At 42.8% G+C, this 21,068-nt stretch overlaps 2 protein-coding genes across 6 annotated transcripts; one reads left to right on the top strand and one right to left on the bottom strand.

Annotated features, from left to right (window-relative positions):
• Positions 1-2,527: 2,527 nt before the first annotated feature.
• On the bottom strand, positions 2,528-15,852 carry aPKC (protein kinase C iota type). Of its 5 annotated transcripts, none has more exons than XM_012362584.2 (10): positions 15,586-15,852; positions 15,023-15,101; positions 14,219-14,427; positions 6,966-7,016; positions 5,269-5,354; positions 4,260-4,533; positions 3,671-4,123; positions 3,104-3,576; positions 2,901-3,016; positions 2,528-2,766 (listed from the first exon to the last, which is right to left on the bottom strand). In XM_012362584.2, the coding sequence occupies exons 2-10, from the start codon at positions 15,076-15,078 to the stop codon at positions 2,679-2,681; spliced, it is 1,806 nt and encodes a 601-aa protein (XP_012218007.1). In that variant the 5' UTR covers positions 15,079-15,101; positions 15,586-15,852; the 3' UTR covers positions 2,528-2,678. The 5 variants fall into 5 exon arrangements, with proteins under 5 accessions (XP_012218007.1, XP_012218008.1, XP_067203404.1 ...); XM_012362585.2 differs by lacking the exon at positions 15,586-15,852 and adding an exon at positions 15,271-15,523; XM_067347303.1 differs by lacking the exon at positions 15,023-15,101.
• A 347-nt stretch (positions 15,853-16,199) lies between these two features.
• On the top strand, positions 16,200-21,028 carry LOC105669604 (SH3 domain-binding protein 5 homolog). The gene is made up of 7 exons (XM_012362657.2): positions 16,200-16,895; positions 17,644-17,706; positions 17,823-17,960; positions 18,310-18,471; positions 18,743-19,040; positions 19,110-19,273; positions 19,353-21,028. The coding sequence occupies exons 1-7, from the start codon at positions 16,848-16,850 to the stop codon at positions 20,502-20,504; spliced, it is 2,025 nt and encodes a 674-aa protein (XP_012218080.1). The 5' UTR covers positions 16,200-16,847; the 3' UTR covers positions 20,505-21,028.
• The last annotated feature ends 40 nt before the right edge of the window (positions 21,029-21,068 follow it).

Below are 21,068 nucleotides of genomic sequence, written 5' to 3'. Positions count from 1 at the left end.
TCTAGAATACTTTTACAGTTGTCCATTATCTAGACTCGTCCCTATAAAAAAATAGCGGATCGACAGCATCTGCTGCGTAGTTTATACAAAATAACAGCAGCCTTTGCAGCAATATAAGTTTGCAGCGAACAACACGTATTCCATTCATTCGCTATGTTACAGTAGGAAAAGTTCATGTGCGAAGTATTCTACGCGTACCGCAACATTCTCGTGGAAAAGGAGACAACGGCGAAAATAAGTACGATTCGTACGGACAAAGTAAAGACGGGGGAAAGCAAGTTTCAAAAAAAAAAAAAAAAAAAAAAGTCACGTAAGCTCTGCGAGATGCATCGTTCGTTACGCACGAATTACTATTTAAGGTGTTGAATGTTGGCACCATATTCTCTCTAACGTACAATTCTCTTTTTTTTTTTTTTTTTCTAACGCACAAGTCACATGATACTTTCTCTTTATACACGATTGCTGCGTTCATGCTGAGCGGGGATATTGTAAATATCGATTATTGTTCTCAAGATAGTGCGTGCATGTCAGAACCAAGTCATTTGCACGTATACTTTTTAGCGCTCGAGAGAACCCAGAAAAAACTACGAGATTTAATTACAATCTCTCCTTTTACGTGATATAATTTGGTATATCCTTCGTCTCGTTACTTCCTTGTGTATGTATTACTCCTACGTTAAATACGTTTCATATTTATATGTTTCGTAACTCCACGCCGATCTTCGCGGATTATCAATTGTTGCTATCCGCGAATTCCCTCTCTTTCTTTCTTGACGTTTTCAACAGCAGTCGTCATCAATCACCGAAACAGAAACTATGCGTAATAACTCTAATACATGGTACTACAGTGTACTCGTCTATGTGTAATTCCATTCTGAGGCTTCAATTCTGATTCAATTCAATTGACGGCATTTTGTCGAACGTAAAACATTTCATCGCCCCATTTCTCTCGTTTATTAAGATATATTTAATTTAGTTAAAATGTTTCACGGCGCTTTTTAGCGACATCTCTACGTTTAATACCTGCAACTTGTAATACGCTTCGAAATTAGCGATTATTTTAGAATAAAGTTAGAGCGGATGCTTCACATTGCACGTCTTATTTATTAAAGTTTATAAATATTCAAGGAATACTGTGCACAATGATCTCTATGTGACTTTAACGACAAGAAGGTAAACTAGTCTTCGGTACTCCAACTGCTTGTTCGCTTGCTCGATACATTTTGAAAAACTATAAAAATTGTACTAACCACTAGAAAAACGGTATGCCCTCTCACGCTTCGGACGAGAAGTACACCGTTAATGTAGATAAACGTGTAAATACAACTAGCTGTTGTGGAGTAAAAAATATTTCCGGAATACATTCCTACAAGTAAAAAACCACGTTTCCATAGAAAATTATTTTTACTGCATATCTCTTTTTTTTCCTAACTGCGAGTACAATTTCTCAATAAGAAAAGAAATGCTTGGAATTCACAGCTGCTGCTACAACACACGACGGTCCTTTGATCTATCAAGATCCCAAGTGTAACGTCTATCGATTCAATCGAGTAATAGGAATGTTCGTATAAAAGCAAACGTTTCGCTATAATTATTATTCACAATACTTTTCATGTAATTTAAATGAGAATGTTCACGTAAGAACTATTCAACGAAAAAGAGGAGAGGATATATTACGCCTACGTTTGGTATAATCCTTTTATAATCTATGATTCATAATATTGTTTGGAATGTGATAATTATACGGTTAGAATATTTCTGGCCTCTTTTTTTCATCATCGAATATAGTCACGTACGGAAAGGAATGGTTAGTCGCGTAATACTTTGGAAATATCAATTCGCTGCGCAAAAGAAACGATATTATGTATAAAAAAAAAATCGATCAAAGCAGTCAGGTACGTTCTCACTTTCAGCTTTCCAGCTAAAAGCCGTGGAAAATAACGTTACCCAGTAACACATTTGTTTGCAGCACCATGTGTGAAAGAGAACGGTTAACTTAACGATATATATATTAAATATATGCAATATATATATTGTACACATACGTACAATATGCATATTGTATATGTATATATATGTATATATATTTATGTATATGTGGATTGAATTAAATACTGTATTTGTAAAACTACGTCACTACGTAGGACGTTTACATCCGACGATACTCGTATAGGTCTCGTGTCGTTTCTACAAAAATGCATCTCGAATAATCGAACTGGAGGCAATCTTGTCCCGAAGCTCGGGACGAGCTTTTAATTTAATGGAAGGCAAAATATCTGCTTTAGTAGACCTTTCCGCGGATTCTCATCCTCCATATCGTCATAGTCGTTCTCATCATAATTGCTAACAATCGCGTTATTATTGCCTGAATTGTAAGTTACGTCTGTGATACTCAGAGAACGAGAGCACGCCGGGCTTTCGTATCGGAACGGGAAGGGCGGCGGTAGCCGATGATGCTCATTATAATTATTGTCGTTCTCATTCTCCTCCGAATATGTCATTAGGAATACGTTATTGTGATAACCTTGATTGCTTGAGCCGATAACGGGGAGTAGGGGATCGATACGAAGTTTCGCGAGTCTGTCTTGCAATTCGTACATGTAACACTGCTGCAGCTGATGATGCTGGTAGAGTTGCTGGTCTTGATTGTGACGCTGCACAATGAAAAGCGGTTCTTGTCACACGCAGTCCTCCAGTGACATTAGTAGAGGATTCACATACTCGAAACCGTCGAATTCGCTCTGATCAATCTTCTTAATTACGTCCCTGAAAAATTTGTTTAAATCAATATCGCGTTCCAAACTCATCCGACAATGTAACAGCTTGAGCACATCAACCTTGTACAAAGGTATCTTTCGTGCGTTGAAATAATATAAATAAATTAGGTTGCGACAACTTACTCATCATCATCAGTCAAAATGACAGGCTCGTCCGTAAACTCGGGCGGGAAGTTCGCTAGATCGCGATCGGAATCCAAGCGTGGCTTGTAAGGTGGCGTGACCTGTTTTTGCTCCAACTACAAAGTTCAAAATAGTATTGTTAATATACAAAAAAAATTGTATTCTTTAAAACAGACAAAATTCTGCACTATGAAGATATTCACCATTTCCCAATCGATTGCTCTGAAGAAGGGATGAGATACTATGTCTAGAAAAGCGGAAGGCCTCTTTCCACAACCTAGCCTCTCGGCGGGATTTTTGCAGAGGAAACCTTTAAGAACAGACGCCGCCTTAACGGACAATGATCGCGGTATACGTATGGTCTTCTCGAGGATGACTTGAAACAGGAAATCCTCCGTATTCTGGTCCGGATTCTCGGCCGCGCCGGTGATGTCAAAGGGACTGCGGCCCGCCAGCATTTCGTACAGCAGGACCCCCAAGGCCCACCAGTCCACCGAGAAGCTGTATTCCTCGCCACGAAGAATCTCGGGAGCGATATAATTCGGAGTGCCGCAGAAGGTACCGGTGTTGTCGCCCTCCCGAATGCCCTCCTTGCACATTCCGTAGTCCGTAAGCTTGACGTGTCCTTCGTGGTCAAGCAGTACATTGTCTAGCTTCAAATCCCTGTATATGATTCCTGAAAGCGAATAATTGCCGCGTTTAAACTCGTCTGCTGCAAAGCTGTTCGATTTGTTCGTAACATTAAAAAAAAAAAAAACAATTTTCCTTACCCTTCTCGTGCAAAAAGTTTAACGCCAGACTGATCTCGGCTACGTAGAACCGCGCGTGATCCTCCGGAAGACGGCGCTGTCTTTGCATGTGGAACATAAGATCACCGCCACGCACGAATTCGATCACGAAGAACAGACGCGATGGCGTCTGGAAGCAGGAGTGCAGGCCCACCAGGAAGGGATGATTCGAGGCCGTCTCGAACACGTGCTTCTCCGTCTGCACCCAATCGATATCCTCGTCGTCCGTCACCAGTGCCTTCTTGATCACCTTCATGGCGTAGATCCTCTTGGTACGCTTCAGCTCCACCATCAAGACCTTCGCGTACGAACCACGACCGATCACCCTAATCAGATCGAAGTCGTTCAGTGAATACTGCCGCTGCATGTCGTTCGATGTGTCGCCCTCGTTCAGAGTGTCCAGTGGCAATTCTTCCCCTTCCTCACTTCCGATTCCTAAAAATAAAAAAACGTATGAATCGCGTGTCCTTGGACTTTAATTATATTGCAATAGTGCTTTCTTAAAAGAATTGCAATTTATCATCGTTTCTGAAAAACAATATCGGGTAAAAATTCTTAAAATCCATCTTACGATCGCGCGAATGCTTCTCAATAATCGGCGACTCCGTGATTTCATCTTCGAGATGAGTCGCTGGACCGCAAAACGAATCAAGCTGTTGGTCGCCGTTTCTGTCGAGGGTCGTCTGCGACTCCGCGCTCTGTTGCTGCTGCTGCTGCAGACTCAGGCACGGCTTCCGCACCACCTTGTGGCATTTTTTGTGCACGAGCAACTTGCACTGGATGCACTTGAACCCCTGCCGCCCAAGGCCCCAGATCCGATCCTGGCAGAACGCGCAGAAGGCTCTCTGCGAAGCAACCGACGTGAGACGTTACATCACTTTCAGGACTTCCCATGCCATGTATGGGGGAGTATCGCGAAATGGAAGTCGCGTTCGAAGCCTTGCGAGGAAATCAATAACGTTTTGTACGCGACGTACCAACTTGTCGAGCTCTTAAAGAAATCCAAGCGTAACTCCGGACGCTCAATTGACTTAACGCAGCGCAGCTAATACAGCGTAATATCGCGCGAATAAAGCGTGAAACTTTGCAGGACTGAAGTCTGAGTTGGGAAAAAAATGTTAATTGAGTTTAAGTATCGGTCTTAAACGCGAAAAACGCTCTTTCAAGAACGCGGGAGAAGTAAGGTAAGGTATCGGAGAGAGGAAGGAGATGAAGATAAAGCCGCGAAACGGCGGGATCACGCACGAAGCGCGAGATACAGTGGGTTACGTGAGTCCAGTTTTTGACAGCGACTTTACGCCTCCAGCAACACAGAGGAGAAGAGCATTCTGCTCTCTCTCTCTCGACGACGAAGTCACTAGCCAGCAAGTTTTAGTGTGTTGGAAGCGTGTTGCTCTGCACACGAGAGCTCTACGACTCGGAACGTCGTTTCCGTCGCCGCGTCGCACCTGCGGCACGTCTATCTTCGCAAAGATAGTGCGAGGTGAATGGGAGGAGGAGGAGGGAGGCTAAGGAGGAGAGAAGTGATAAATAAAGTAAAGGTAATGTGCAATGAGATAATTAAATGGCATGATGCTTACCCGATTGAATCGTTTCGCCTGAAATATATGGCCGTTCACTCGGTACAGCTTCCTCCATCTACGTGCGCCACGTCTGTAGATGCTTCCTTCAGAAAATGAAATAACATAAATGTCACAAATGATGAAAAGCACCACCGACTGATTTGATCTTGCCGCGATCCGACCCGATGATCCGAGCAACGATGAAACTTCATTACAACGCAGTTTTTAACGCAAACGTCCAATTCATTAATGCACATGCTAATTAATAGAGTTATCTTTCGACCAATTTACTGACAAAGAGATTTAAGAAATTTTATGAATCAATCGTTTTAACATATTCTTAAATTTAAGGAATATTTTTTTTAATTACAAAAAATGCTTGCACAAAACTTCGTAAGAGACGAATACCTAACAGAGAATTTAAATGATTTAAAAAAATCTTTAGCTCGTACGTTCAGAAATGTTTCTCGATAATAAAGTTTCGTCGTCGAATACTGCGAGTTATTTTCGCGAATTCATTTCGCACCACCATCTCTCTCTTTTTGTCCGGTCGCGACCGATCGCGTAATCGAACGACGCGCGGTTTCACCGGCAACAAACGAAGCAAATCGACGCAAACGGGAACGATATAAACAACAATAACAACAAAGGCCAGTGATAAACAGTTCGTGCGGAGTGTAATTCGTGCAGCGTCAACGGTGAAAACACGCGCCGAAGTGACAATAAGTTGTGTTATAATTTCTTTTTTTTTTTTTTAATCAGCAAACTACCGCGCGGAAAAATTTGGAGGAGACTCGCGACTGTTCGGATTAGATCCATGCCTGTCCACGAGTGCAGTGATCACGGTGTGTGTCGGCTACAACGCCAAAATAACTCGAGGAACGCTCAGCGAAAGTAAGTCGCACGCATGATGCGCGCGATTCAAAACAACAGTTTTTTCTGGTCATGCCAACAACCGTGATTTCCAGAATTCGTTCCTCAAGTCGTGATGACGTCAGAAAAGTCGCTCGGATAGTCATTCAACCGAGCGACCTTCATTGCAATCATCCTGAATTGTGACATCAACAGGAAAAAATTATGTAAGTTTCTTTATTACAAGTATGCGAAATAAATTATAAGTATATTATAAATCTCGACGGTGAATTGACGCGTAAAATATGCCAATAATTCTCATTCATAAATCTGCTTTATCCAATACGACTTGCCGCACGTGGGAGGAAAGTTAACTCTTCTTGCACGAGATGCGAAAAAAAAGAGAAAATTATACGACTTTCCTGATGTCACAAGCCAAGATAATTGCAAAGCCGGGGAGTCTTTGATTTGATGTTACTTCGAGGTCTAGCGCAGGTGTCGATGTCATGAGAGTTGTGATTAAAAAACGTATCGAAGGGGAGAACTTGGTGGAGAACGAGGGTGTCGAGAGCGAGAGATGAATGTTTCCTCTACAGCTTCCGCTTCTGCACGTAACGGAGTTACGCGTCGTGTCTGTCTATTATCGCGCGCTAATCGTCTCGTTCCACCGGCCGGTTAATTAGAACTCGCTGGCTAGTACGCATTGGTTAACATAATGTATAGATACATATATATATGCATGTATATATATATATATATATGTATATATATAATATGTATGTATATATGTATCTATATCGAGCGCAAGCGAGATGCTGCTTGACTTGGCTGCGATGTTTCCAATGAACGGTAAACACACTCACTGTCTTCTCCCTGACACGGCATCCCGGGAGCGGGCGGCACGTTAGGAAAAACTGCAACAGAAGAAAAAGAATTCACGCTCGCATCGCTGATGAAAATGCGATACTCCTCTCTCGAGTTTGCGACAAACAGAATTACAAACATTTGCGAAACGAATCTACAATCTCTACCACCTGCTTAAATAATAATTTCTATTTCTCGTGTTGTCTCGTTACACATTTGCGACGCAAGCAGACTCGCGTCGAAAACAAGAGTATAAAATTAACGACAATGATTATTGTTCGTAATGTATGAGAGGCGTGAGAATAGAGCGGAAAACCACGCTAACAATTAATTAAAAGCAAATTTTTGCTTTCACAGATCGTGCGCTGATGTTGAGATGAAAACGGCTGCGATATCATACTTCTTAATGTCACACAGTTTAATGTGCAGGACTTGAAAGTGCGGATTCAATTCGTCCATCGACTGACGTCACTCCTACATTCATTCCGAAAAGTATTACGTGAAGACGTCGACGAGGCATCGCGGGCTTGCAACTTACACGGGAAGCAATTCGCGTATCGGAACCCGATCGAGACTCGCTGCTCGTTGTCCAACATGCTGCGGCTGTGTGCTGACTGTCGTATTCCACTCGATATCACTCCGGCTACGGTCAGATAACGAGCCGCCACTGACTTCCACACCGTCGAGCCATCGTCGCATTATCACTTATCGCCGCGAGAGAGGCACGAGGACGGCGCGGGGCGTTGTAAATAGGTGCGCGACGATACATAGACGGAGAAGTATTGCTTCGATAGGTGCAGCAGTGTGATTAAATTTCCACGCGGCGATAAAACCGCGAAATCGATGCGAGCTGCGCGGCGCGAAATCTCCGCCGGGCGGCCCGACGACGTTTTCCTTCGCGCGGACCTACGTAATCTCGTTACTCGCGACGTCGCGTTAATCCTGTCCCCTAGGAACGGTCACGAACATCGTGTAAATTCCGATTAGCGAGAACGCGAGGACACGTGACCTTTATCAGAACGATCCCAGACACGAGTCGGTCCGTATAATAGAACGAAGATTAAATGTAATTAAGTATATTACGTCGCGTGTCGCGCGGATGAATAATATTTAATGAAACTCCCGGAGTCCACGGAAGAAATGAAAGTCGGCGCGCGCGGTTGACGGATGGAAATTCAATTAAATTGTTCCGTATTATTCGCTTTAACCGCGCTTTAAAGCGAGCCGCTTTGAATATCCCGCTACGACGAGATTCGAGTGGTGTAGCAGCATCGAGTAGCTTAAGCTAGAGGCTGAAAACATACCGAAGGTTGAGAGTGAATTTTTGTTCGCAGGCACGTTCCTCAGGCCAGATAAAACGGCCGACTTTTCGCTGATCTTCGAAATAAATCCTCCGCTCGCGCGAAACTCAACGGATGACGGAACAATATCTGTACAGCGCTAATAACGCAAATTCGTTAATCGATTTATTTAAAATAAGGGCTTGAATAAATTTAAATCCAACCAGTCCAAATCGTATAACTTTATAAACAAATTTATTCAGATTAAGGATAGAAAAAAATTCATTAATTGATTTATCAAAAATGAGGATTTAAATAAATTTAAATTAATTCAATTAAAAAGTAAAAAAGAAAAAAGAAGGGTAGTCAAATAAATCTAGAAGCAAAGTTATTATTCAGTTCCGGTTAAGACTGGAAATTCATTCAGTGGTCCATTTAAAATGCAAGACTTGAACGAAATCGATATACTAAATATTACAAGTTTCGAGATTTTTAAGACAAATCAAATATTGAATTTGGCAGAAAAAAGAATCGACTACCTGGAAGAGAAGCGCGGATTATCACGGTTCTGCTAAAATCATCTAGCCTTAGCACGGCCGCGAGGATTGCGTGGACACAATGACGCGTGTCATATGATCGCGACGTACGGACGGCAAGTTTCGCTAACGAGGCCATCGGTGCTCTCCCATCGGTACAATATACGTAATCGAATCCTTTGTTACGCGAGAGCCGCGGCTCGCCGCCAACACGTATCAATGATGCAGGACGTGTGTGTATATATTATATATATATATACATATATATACATCGCGGACGGTGAGCGCAATTTCTTGAAATATTCATGGACTAATTATCGCGGAGGGGAAGATCGATGACACGGGCGATAAAGACGAGACGATGTACGTTCGCCCTGCGTGGGGCAATGTGGCAGCGAGCTGTGTGCGGGATGCACGTACGATGGACGCGTAGCACATCCTTGGGGCACGATCTATAATGGTAAGTGCATAAGTGCACCGGCGCATAAACGCGAAGGAGGGCAACGAAGATCGTGTCTCTGAGACTCCTCTCTGTGTAAACCGATCTCGCGTCGAGCACGCGTCGATACGGCCCAAGTTCTAATTTATGTGTCCAAGTTCAAGCTATTGGACAACGAGACGCGTATCCTCGATAACAATATATGTGCGAGCTGAGGAAAGAAAGCGATAAAATTTATCGTCAGAGCGGCGCGAGATGATAATCATCATCTTTGTCGCTAAACATACTGCGAATAAAGGGCGCTACTATTGCGATATGTATGATACACTTTGATTATTTATGTGTAATTATATAAAAAGCGAAAAAAAAAAAGAGAGATAAAACTTATCACATCAAAGTACATGCGATGATAATGATCGCCTTTGTCGCTTAACACGCTATAAGCGAAGCGCTGTTGCAAAACAATAATGATTATTGTAACGCATTTTTTTTCGATTATTTAAAAGTAATAAATATGAATCCCCCTAACGAGCCGAATGTTGACAGCTGATTTATCACGAATTAGTAGAAAAAAATGGAAAAAGTAACGTTAAATTGTGTCACCAATGATGAACGCGATTAAACAGAGCGAAATAATCCAGTATGAAAAAAGTATTTCCCTGTTAAAAAATAAAATTAACGTCGCTGCTATATATAATACATTTTAATAATTTATAAGCAATTGCGTGAGGTAGAAAAAAAAAAAAGAGATAAAATTTATCATCCGAGGCAGTGCGGTGATAATAATCACCTTTGTCGCTTAATATACTACAAGTAGACTATTATTGCAAATAATAATGATGCAATTGTGCGGTTTATCTTCTCGATTATTTATAAATAATAAATGCGAGTATTCAACAAGCCATAAATCATGCAACTGTACTTAAAACGTTCAAATTATTATCCACAGTATTACGTGAAATTAATGCGAAAAAAAAAAACATCGTTAAATTGTGCCATTAATTATGACACGATTAAACAGAGCGAAGTAATCCAGTATGAAAAAAAGTTTCACCGTCCATCATACTCGATACTACGATACAGAGGATGCACTAAAGCACTCGAACAACAACTTGGCTGCAACTGCCAAACACAAACTACCCTTCCTTATTTTAGCGAGGACAAAGTCGCGATAATTAATTCACGTGACCGACTTAGAGTTTTATATTACTGCAATGCGCTAAACGTCGCGACCGCGACGATTTCCGTCAACAAGAGCCGGGGGGGAGCCGGCGAAAAAGTGCGGCGCATCGAGTGAGTGTCGCGCGCTGTCGCGCGATTGAAAACACGCGTTTTTCCGGGCGTCGCGGCCAGCGCATCGAGCGGAATGCGCCACATACAATCGTACGAAAGAGAGAAAAAGAAACGTGACGCAAAAACGTTATCTGGCAAAGGCAGACTTTGACCTAGATTGCGATGCGCCGCATTAGAAAAGGAATATGATGATGACAGCGAGCGAGCGAGAGAGAGAGAGAGAGAGAGAGAGAGAAAGAGAGAGAGAGAGCGCGAGTGGTGGAGAGCTGTGGTCACGCGCGAGACGCTCGCCGCACCCTCGCCGCCACCTCGGCTCCTCGCACAGCACCTACCCCAGGTGATCTCGTTGAACTGGAACTGCGACGGACCGGCAGGCTCGATTTCGAGCAGCGACGTCATCGAGGGCGCGGATTCCGGCGGCAACGGCGGTAGCGGCTGCTGACCGCACGGTCCATGCAGACGGCACGTTGCGGTGGGCCCGATACGGCCGTAGATCAACTCGGCGTTCATCGTCACTTCCTCCAGCTCGGCTTCGGAAAGCTCGTCCATACCTTCGTCCGGCGGACACTGGAGCAGCTTCGCCACTCTGGACGAGGACGAGGCGCCGGGCTGCGCGAACATGTCGTCGTGATGATGATGATGATGATGAAGCGACGGAGGACTTCCGCGCGAGAGCGGCGGCGAGATATCGGCGGCGCGAAGATGACCGGCGAGCGGTTGCTCGTACTCGGCCGAATCGCCGCTGCCCGGCGACGACGGCGGATACGCGCTGGTGCCGGGTTTCACGTGGCGTTCCCGCGGCAGCACTTGGATGCCGGTGGACGTGATGGAGGATGGACCACCGCCTTCGACGGCGGAGATACGACGGCTCGCGGCGGCCGCCGCCGCCGCCGCCGTCGCCGCCGAGTACGAGTAGAAGGAACCACCCTGGATCATCATGCTGCAGGGCGGCTCTTCGACCGCGACCGACCCGACACCGGCGACGGTGGCCACGCCGCCGAGCTCTCGCTCCTGCTGCACGCTGCCGTACGCGCTTTGCGTCGACAGCTCCGACTGGTGCATCTGCTGTTGTTGCGCCTGCTGCGACTGCTGATGCTGGTGCAAGCTCTGATGCTGTTTGTCCTTCTCGCGGCGAGGTGACCGACCTCGATCGCTGACGGAAGTCGCGCTCCAGTAGCCCCACGCCATTCTGCGACGAGTTGAGCCGTGCTTGCCTCGCCTTGCTCGATCGCCGCCGATGTGTATATCCCCCTTTCCGCTGTCCGCTCTCCGCCCGCGCGCGCTCGATCGCCGCCTCGCCTTTCTGTTTTCCGCGGCTCTCGGATTGCACCACCGGCGGCGACTTTCTTCCCTCGCTTCTTTTCTTTCGGCCTTTCTCTCTCGTCCCCGCTATTCTTCTTCTCTTTTACCGCGGTCGACCTCTTACAGGAGCCGCCGGGATGAGCATGCGACGAATCACCAGCTCGATCGATGCTAGTTTACCGCCTCTTTTGCGACCTCTCTCAAATCGCGGTGTGGCGAGCGCCAAGCGCGCCGACTAGCCACCGTAGAATGCTAACCACCGCGTATTCAAGCCCCTTCGCGCGGTGCACCCCGTGCGCAACCCCGGCGCAATCAACTTCCGGCACGGCTTCCTCTCCGCCGCGGCGAGCCGATCTCGCGATCTCGCGATCTCACGGCGACCAATTGACGTCGCGACGGTGGCCCTTGCTGATCGGTCCGTGCAAGGATATCGACTACCGCCGCGGCGAGAGATGCGTTAACCGCCCGCCGCCGCCGCCCGGCGCACGCCGCCGACCGAATCGCGCAAACGCGGATCACACCGAGGTGGAGGCGATACATATATCCCCCGTCGTCCCCCTTCGCGCCGCCGATACTACACCCGTCTATATCCACCCACAGGCAGAACCTTTCCCAAGCTCTACCTCCACCTTCTCTCCCTCCCGCCCTTTCCCACCTCCTTTATACTTTTGCTGTTTGCCCGCTGATTATCCAGCGATTCTTCTTGTCGCCGCTTCAGAGTGAACTTTGCCACGCCGCCTCATATTATGTCACACATGCTTTTTTTTCAGCGCTTCAGCTCGTTAATCCTATTTTCCGTCAAGGATTTTCCCCATCCTTTGTACGTTTCTGCGGAGAATTCCGAGGGAAACTAGTATTCCGAAGTGCAATAGACTCTATTGTACTTTATTCTCCACTTTATTTTCCTGCGTTTCTCCTATTTTTCACTTGTATCGTTGGTCGTTCGTCTCTTTGAATTATCACCTTGTTCCTCCCACTCCTTCCTTCTCTCTTCTTCGATCCTTCTTTGTCATTCCACAGTAATGTGCAGTTATCGCCGTTGTTGTTGCTGTTGCGATTGATGTTGCGCAATCGTATAGATTTACAAAGGCTGATCACGAGACACGCACAGCGAGAAGCTGAGACTCTTCTGTCAATATTGCGCCACGATGCCTCGTCGCATCACGCGCGGTAAAGCTAGCCCTGTCTCGAGTTTGTTTTCATTAGAAAATTACTCATTTTTACGATTTGCGTTCGTTCAAAGGCTTCGGAAAGGAGAGAGATGTAGTCGTTATACTCGACAAAATTAATGGCAGCGATGTGTTAAACGTGGAAGCCTTTTCAGATCCTTTGTGAATTCTTCGAAAAATCAAGTAATTTAATTGGTTCAATTTCCTCATTATTTCAGTACTTTCTGGAAAGCCAATAATGTATTCACTGTTTGTGATCGACCTGTTTGCCCGTAGATGCGGCTCACATCAGATTAATTTACATAGATTTAATAATTTGATTTAAAAATAACCATAATCCACCCACCTCTTTTTCTTTTCATACTTTAATCTTCGAAGCTCAAAGGATTTGTTTCATAAAGTTGTCAAAGAGCTTCGATCATCATTAGCCGCGCGAAGAGGAGCGAAAGGCGAGGCGAGAGTCGAGTCCTCCGAACCGGAAATGTATGCACGATCACGATACGCTTCATCTTCCAAGAAGCATCCTACTGTCGCACAAATAAGACCCGTATCGAGTCATCTCGGAGGGTCGAAGTAGATGAATTTCTGAGCATATCGCACGCCGCGTGATTATATATTCTCGTAGACACAAGCGCAAAATGCGACCTGAGAATATTGTCATCCTTGAGAGGCCTAAATCGATATCGAGTAAACGCCGATCGTGGTCGGGCGGTGTTTCGCGTGCGTTTGTTGTTAATCAGCGACTTGCATCGACGATAAACTGCCGATAAGACGAAGTCGTACCGTTATCCAAGGCGCGTATCGATACTCCGTACGTTGGAGTGTTTGCATACGCGTTGGAAGTTGCGTTAACGTTATCGTTAATTGCTCGTCTACGTACATCATAGATATGTTATTATTTATGCGCAGTTTATTGATGGATTTCGTGTCTATAACACAAGCGTTATCATGAAATGTTGGAGCTACCGGTGGACGTCACCGGAAATTGTTTCATCGAATCTTTGTTTAATCAATTAATTCTCTCCTCTACCTACGTGATTCATGAATACGGTGCGCCGCTTTCAATTATGTAAACGCCTACGTAGGAGTAATTATTATCAGACGCGCAACATATAATTCTCAAATAATTAATACGCTCGTTCGTTGCTTTAACGCGTCGCTGAAATTGAAGCGGCATGCAAGATGACTAGACGATGAAATCAATGCTTATGTTTGTTGCATAAACGCACTAACCGTGTATCGTTATTTCCGTGTCCTTCTCGAGCTCGTACAGCCTCAGCGCTTCATCCAACTCCTGTTGCGACGCAATTCTGCAGGGATCGCCTTCGTCGTCCACCCATTTCATCGTAAATTGCTCCGTGCTGAAGCCGCATATCGTTCGCATCTCCTCGCGTAATGTGTCCACTGAAATCCCGGGGCTGATGTACGTAATTTGGACCTCCCTGATATAAAAAATAATGTACTTTTTATATAGCTTGAATTCGCTATCTTTCTTCCATTTTTTTATCAATATATATGTACTCTGCAAATTCTCCTAAAAAATTGCTACGTTATATTTATTACTAAATACAATTTTTAACTCAATACTATTAACTAATATATGAATAAATAAAATTTATTTTGTACCAAATTTAAAAGTTAATGTAACAAATTTTGAAAAGAATAAGAGATAATTTAACCATTTGAGTAGAACACAGGGAAAAGAAAAAATCTACTAGATTGAAAATTATCAATAATGTTAGCAGATTGATTGAATTTGCTGTTGGCTATTTGGATAAGTTGCATTTATCTTTCAGCACTGAAATATAATGATAATGTAATATCCAAAGAGAAAAAAAGAGAATAATAGATAACTTTATAAATTGAAGAAGCATCATCAACATTACTTGTCAAATAGAAAAGAGAAGGAAGATATATCGCAGTTTTTGATAACAGTTAAAGATAACAATTTAAAAAATTAAATATTATTTTTTTTAAATTCATCTGTACATCATATTATATATCATCATCATCATCATCATATACAACATGTATTACCCATTGTATATAATTTTCACTCGAATGTCATCGTTTTCCGTCGTTTGTGTAGGCATTTTCGAAGCAATGATCTCCTATTCTGAAAGTACAATTCAATTATATAAATTTAGCATATATTAAAAATCGCACGAAATTGATTGATAACGCGATTTTATTTGATGAAACAGTGCCATAAGGAAAGTGAAATTTCACCGTAAAATATTCGATATTTGAACGTTTTAACAATGCCGAATCCAAGCTCAACTCACAAATTGTGCAATTATTTGTGCAACACTGATTTCAACACGAAACTGCTTTATCACACACAATCGTCCGAGTCGAGTATTTAAACTGCAGGTTAAGATATTGTATAACAGTTATATCTCAATAAGAAAGCGAGCGACAGATACATGGATTCGCGGAACGGGAACAAGCGCACAAAATCGACGTTAGCCGAGCGGCGGTCGACTAACGGCCTGCTTTTTACGGTCGCGCCAATTAGAGCTCAGATATGTGACAATTGTCTCTCCTTCTGCTGTCAATTAGGCTCGCGCGTTTATATACGTGTGTAGCTACTGACTCACCGCGATGAACCGTCGTCGCGAGCCGCCGTCACCGCCGTCGCCGCCAATGCACTAGTTGCACAATTCCGCACTGGCTGAGAGACTTCCGCCGGTCTAGGCTACCTCTACTTTTGTAAAAACGTAGAAAAGGGGTTCGCCGACGCGAAATGCGGAATAATATGCACAACGACGAAGTAACATCAACTTATTAGTAAGGCACTCGTTACGCGGTACGGAGCGTTGTTACTTGGCAATCGCCATGTTTGTTGGCTACTGACTCGTCGCGCAATTGCTGTCGTTGCTAGTACGCGAGCTTCATGATAGATAGCGCAGTTTCTCTGCTATTTGTAGCGTTTCTTTTTGAAATTTTGTCCTGGTCAGTAGATCTATTTAATTTCTTAAATCAATATACATTAATTTTTCACAAGTTTTTAATTTTACTAAATGTTTTCCTCGTAAAATTCAATTTGTTTTAAACAATAAGAAAGAAGCTAAGTGTATTTTCTTCTTTATGATCAAGCGATCAATGTGTATTATTTGATAATAAAACAGTACATCAGTTGTCTTAAGTTTCATAGGATTGAATAAAGATGTCGATTCTAAATGTGCGATTCTTAAAGCTGCGTACACTATAAATTATTTCTCAATTTGTATCACTATTTATAAATCGCGAATTTATAAAAAGACACGGGAAATGAAGATGGAACAATTACGACGAGAGACATGATGACATAACGTTTAAATCCACGCCAGATTCAAATCTCATTTCCGGAGCGGCGTTACGCGATTTCATCGTCTCGTAAATCTCTCGTTGCAGTGGTCATCGGATTTGCGGCTCCAACAGAAACGCCGGGACGGTCCAATCGTGTGGAGACCGAGGTGGCCGAGGATGATGCAGGTGTTGACGCATCGTCGAGATGCGTCAGCGACTCACGGCACTTATCTCCGCTAGTGTAGATACGATCAGTTTTCATTCCGTATATCAGTCCGCCTGGTTCGCCTTCTCGGCTGAGTACCACCTCGCTCGTTGCACTCGCATCTGAGAGTCTCATAGTGCAGTTATGGTCTCCGTGGTGTTCAAAGTGGAATTCTAGCCGCGATAGCGCCCGTGGCTCGCGAGGGAGGTGTCGCGGGATGTAAACATTCGCCCTGCAATCCCGTGCACCTGAAACTGCGTCGAAAAGTCCCGCGGCGCTTGCAGCTGTGCTCGCAGAACGGCGATCATGAGTTGACATCGTTCTCGGCATCGCGCAGTAAATGCCGCGCGCCGCATCAGTCGAAGTATGGACGTCGCGGAGGACGCGGAAGGCGCGTTGGACCCGCGCATACAGGTAACCCTGGCTGCCGAGCCTTTTCCGAACATTCATCGGCTCGTAGGATCCTGAATGAACCTTTCGGCGGTTGCTTACGCACGAGTCGCGCCCGTGCATTTTGGTTATGTTTGTTGGCTCGCGGGTGCGATCATAGTGCCTAACACCGCCTGGTACATCGTCCTACTTTGCTTTCACTTTCCGTCTTTTGCACCGACGGATGTACGGTGAGATGCGCTTGATTATGAATGAATCGATTGTGTTTGTGCGGTGGCAATGTCCTGCCGAAAGGTATTATTCTATATGGAAAATTTGGAGACTTTGCTTCATATGTGTGTGATCACAATGCATTTCTTTTATCGTTTGTTGAATCATATTTTTTTATATCTTACGCGATTTTATATTTTGGAAAATAAAATAGTATATTTATGTGTGTGTGTATATAATGATAAATAAATAAATATTATTTTATAATATTATTAATAGTATTCTTTAAATTTACTATAAAACTATATTTCCTTTTTTTCCATATTTTGTAATGTTACATCAAATAAGGCAAATACACGATAATAGAATAACAATTTTTCGATTATGTTGTGTTAAGTATAAGTTTGCAGCATGTGACACAATATTATATAATTCTACCTATGAACAAAAAGACTTATAAGATGTCTATGTTTTATGTGATTTTTCGTATTATAAATTATGCAAATTATAGATAATATATATGAGATAATAATATATGTTATAAAATAAACTCGTCTTTTAGATCGAATTGGAGAACTTAAACAATGCAACAGATGATATTAATAAGCTGGAGACTGAATTGGATGTAAGAAACAATCTTATTTATAGTAAAAAATATATTCATTTATAATCTATATACAGAGAAAATATATCTAACTTAAACATATCTGCAATATTTATTTGATTTTAATTGATTTTTAGGAAGCTCATACCGCTTTTAGGCAGCTTCTTTCTGATACAACAAGAAGATTGAAAGAAATAACAGAGAAACTGGGTACTAGCTGTATTGAAAAGGCAAGATGTTATTACGAAGCTTTGGAACTGGCTCGCCAAGCTCAGGTAAAAATCTAGACGAAGCTAATTTCATTATCAAAATGCTTTTTAGAATAATCCAGTCCAAAAGCATGTAATTATAAAAATGATTTACTATTTCAGCTATATATGCATATGCTAAAATTATGCATAAGTTAAAATCACATGTTTTTTTTTTTAGATTTCTTTCAATTATTATATCCCCGAATGTAACATTTTATTTTTAATATAAATACTGTTTGTACCTTTTTGTATTTCTGAACATTAATCATCTTGCATTATTTTGCACTTAATTTAAATTACAAATAGCTGAATTGCTGCTGAGCTGACTGTTATATAAATGAAACAATGAGACGTTTCCTCATGCAATTTGCAGGTGCAATGTCAACAGCAGGCAAAGCTATTTCAAAGAGCCAGCGAAATTCATGCGGCCGCGAAAGAGACGGTAGCTCTGGCCGAAGCGCGATTCATGTCACATCAGCATGAGTGGAATTTCGACCAGGCATGGCAGGATATGCTCAATCATGCCACTATTAAAGTAAGCATCAGAGTAGAACGTATAGCGCGTGGTAATCACGCTATACGTTCGATAACAATTTTCTTCAGCATCCATTTTATAGCATTATGAAGCATTTAAAACCGTTGAAAACATTCTGACATTAATTTATCTATTTTTGTCTATTGTAATTACTTGCATTAATATGTTTGTCTGTCTATCGTATTGAAATAAATTTTAGCAATGATAAATTTCTGCCAATTAATACATGAATGCATCGTAATAAAGATATAAAATGAGATATCTTATCAAGGTCATGGACGCGGAAAACAAAAAAGCGGAATGTGGCCGCGAACATCATCGGAGAGCAACGCTGTTTCACGACGCCGAAAAGAAGCTAGTACAATTAGAAGAGAAGCATCGACGTGCGATAATAAAAGCTAGACCGTATTTTGAAGTGAAGGCTCAATGCGACCAAATGCTGGAGACGCAGAAAGGAAGAGTGGAATACTTGCAGCTAACTGTTAAGGAAACTAAACGCAATTATGCAACGAGTCTCCGGACATTGGAGGAAATTAGTAATCAGATACATCAGCAACGAAGAGATTATGGTAGTTTGAAATACGTTTTTAGAGGAAAGTATGTGTTCTTTCTTTTTTATTTAATACATAACGTTTCAGACATCGTGGCTAATGGACCGCGAGAACCTGGCGTTGGTGCCGAGCTCATTGGTTCAGACATGTATCAGAAGTATGAGAACGAATTCAACAGTAACGACAGTTGTAAAATATCACCCGTTAGATATAACGAAAGTGGAAACAACGAAAAACTGCATGCTATCGAAGTTAGTAAAAATATGTAACAGTCAATTTCACGTAGAATGTTAAAATTGTCAATTTCTATTGTCTGTCTAAAATTTACAGAAGCCTTGTATGACAAGAGGGGACGCGGAGCATCTTGATAAGAGATCCGTGGACGGCAGTGAGAGCAAATTCACGCAATGGGAACTGGAGTTACAAGCCAGTATGGAGAAATTGAATCGCTTATCGGTTGAGAAATCGTCGTACGTGAAGGAGCGAGGAAATGCGCAAAGTTCTTCTGATTTACGAGACGCTGTTGAAGTCGGCACCGCGAATGGAACATGCTACAATCTTTTACCTGCCGAACAATCTAATGCGCACAGCTTAAATCAATTTCCAAGATCGACTGCGAAAGATTTGAAAACTTTCGTCGGCAGACCGTCGGAAGGTACATCGACGCTCGTTTCGAAGAACAACATTTCAAAGTCGCTGAACAACAGTCCAGTGAATAGGAGTACGTCTACTTTCGAAGATAGGACTATGAAAAAAACGGGAAGCGCAGATATATCCAAGTACGTGCCAAACCAAACCTCCTCTCAATTCGACATTAAGAGCAGAAGAGCACAGAGCAGCTCAAATATCAACATTTCTAGCATCGATGTCGATGCTACGAGCGAAGAACAAAGAAGAAATAACGTGAATGATACTTTAGTTAGTAAGAGCCATGTACAACTTACAAATTTATCTACCACGCAAGCTTCTAATGCCGAGTTCCTGCCTGCGGAGTCTAGTTTATCAAAAAAACGTTTTGCACCGGCCTTCGGTGTTAATCAACACCGTGTGGGCTCGCAGAGCGATGTCACGTTATCGCAAACACGGTCTAGTTCTAATATTCTGCATAAAAATGCATCGTGCAGTGCCAATTCGAGTCCGCGGAGGCTGAAGAATCTGCTGAGGTCGACCGCGAGATCTACGGATAGCAAGAGCACGGAACGTCTCGACGAGAGATTCAATCTCAAAAAGTTAGCCAGCAAAACCGCCAGCATCAAAGAGTTACCGTTACTGTCGTTTTTTGGGTCAACGTCCGCGTTATCAACGATCAGAGGCAAGAGTTGCAGCATGATCGATTTGGACGGTAAACAGCACCTGAAGACACTACTGGATAACTCTCGTCTAGGCAACATACAGGCGGTGAGTGCGGAAAGATTAGCGAACGCGAGGCATAAATTAGTCAGCGATTATCCGGAGACAAAGACGGACGATATTAAGAAATAAGTACAAGAACAATGCGATAGGATAGAATTACTTGTGATAAATGACTTCTACGTTCAACATATGTGTAAGTAGCTAATATTAACGTTCAGGAAGCTCAAGTGTGCACAATGAAACACTGACGCGTCATAATTTAAGCTGTAGAATGTTCTCGCGTTCCTGAGATGTTACAAGAATCATTTCTACAACTTTGCTGCCAATTATACAGCAGCCAATTATTGAATATATGCTGCTATGTTAATCAATGATGCGTATTGTATAAATCTTTGAAGATTTAGTTAGATATTAATATCTTACGTCTTTTAAAAATAAACTTACAGTGTCAACACGATCAAAGACGTTCGATCATTCAAAAGTTAGATACACACGATTTACTTGAATGCACAAATCTACGTCATCATTTAGTTAAGCAGTTAAGTATATACTTGTTATTAAAAATTGATCAAACGATATATGTGTCGTATCGTTTACTATTTTCTAATCTTTTAATATGTGCTTTTTTAATAAAACACTTTTCTTAACAAGCAGCTATCATATGTGTACCTCACATTCACAATGCTTCAAGTA

Source organism: Linepithema humile, chromosome 1 (assembly GCF_040581485.1).
Source record: "Linepithema humile isolate Giens D197 chromosome 1, Lhum_UNIL_v1.0, whole genome shotgun sequence".
NCBI lineage: Eukaryota > Metazoa > Arthropoda > Insecta > Hymenoptera > Formicidae > Linepithema > Linepithema humile.
The sequence above is the reverse complement of the archived record's forward strand: the minus strand, read 5'-3'. Positions and strand labels throughout refer to the sequence as shown.

Bases quoted from the DNA above. Each gene is read 5' to 3' on its own strand.
- LOC105669604 (XM_012362657.2), top strand. From the start codon at position 16,848: ATGGACGTCGCGGAGGACGCGGAAGGCGCGTTGGACCCGCGCATACAG. The intron at 16,896-17,643 runs GTAACCCTGGCT...CTCGTCTTTTAG, and splicing joins CGTTGGACCCGCGCATACAG to ATCGAATTGGAGAACTTAAA. The intron at 17,961-18,309 runs GTAAAAATCTAG...TGCAATTTGCAG, and splicing joins AACTGGCTCGCCAAGCTCAG to GTGCAATGTCAACAGCAGGC.
- aPKC (XM_067347302.1), bottom strand. From the start codon at position 11,702: ATGGCGTGGGGCTACTGGAGCGCGACTTCCGTCAGCGATCGAGGTCGG. The intron at 4,534-5,268 runs GTAAGCATCATG...GTTGCTTCGCAG, and splicing joins AGGCGAAACGATTCAATCGG to AGAGCCTTCTGCGCGTTCTG. The intron at 3,017-3,103 runs GTGAATATCTTC...TGAACTTTGTAG, and splicing joins GAGCAATCGATTGGGAAATG to TTGGAGCAAAAACAGGTCAC.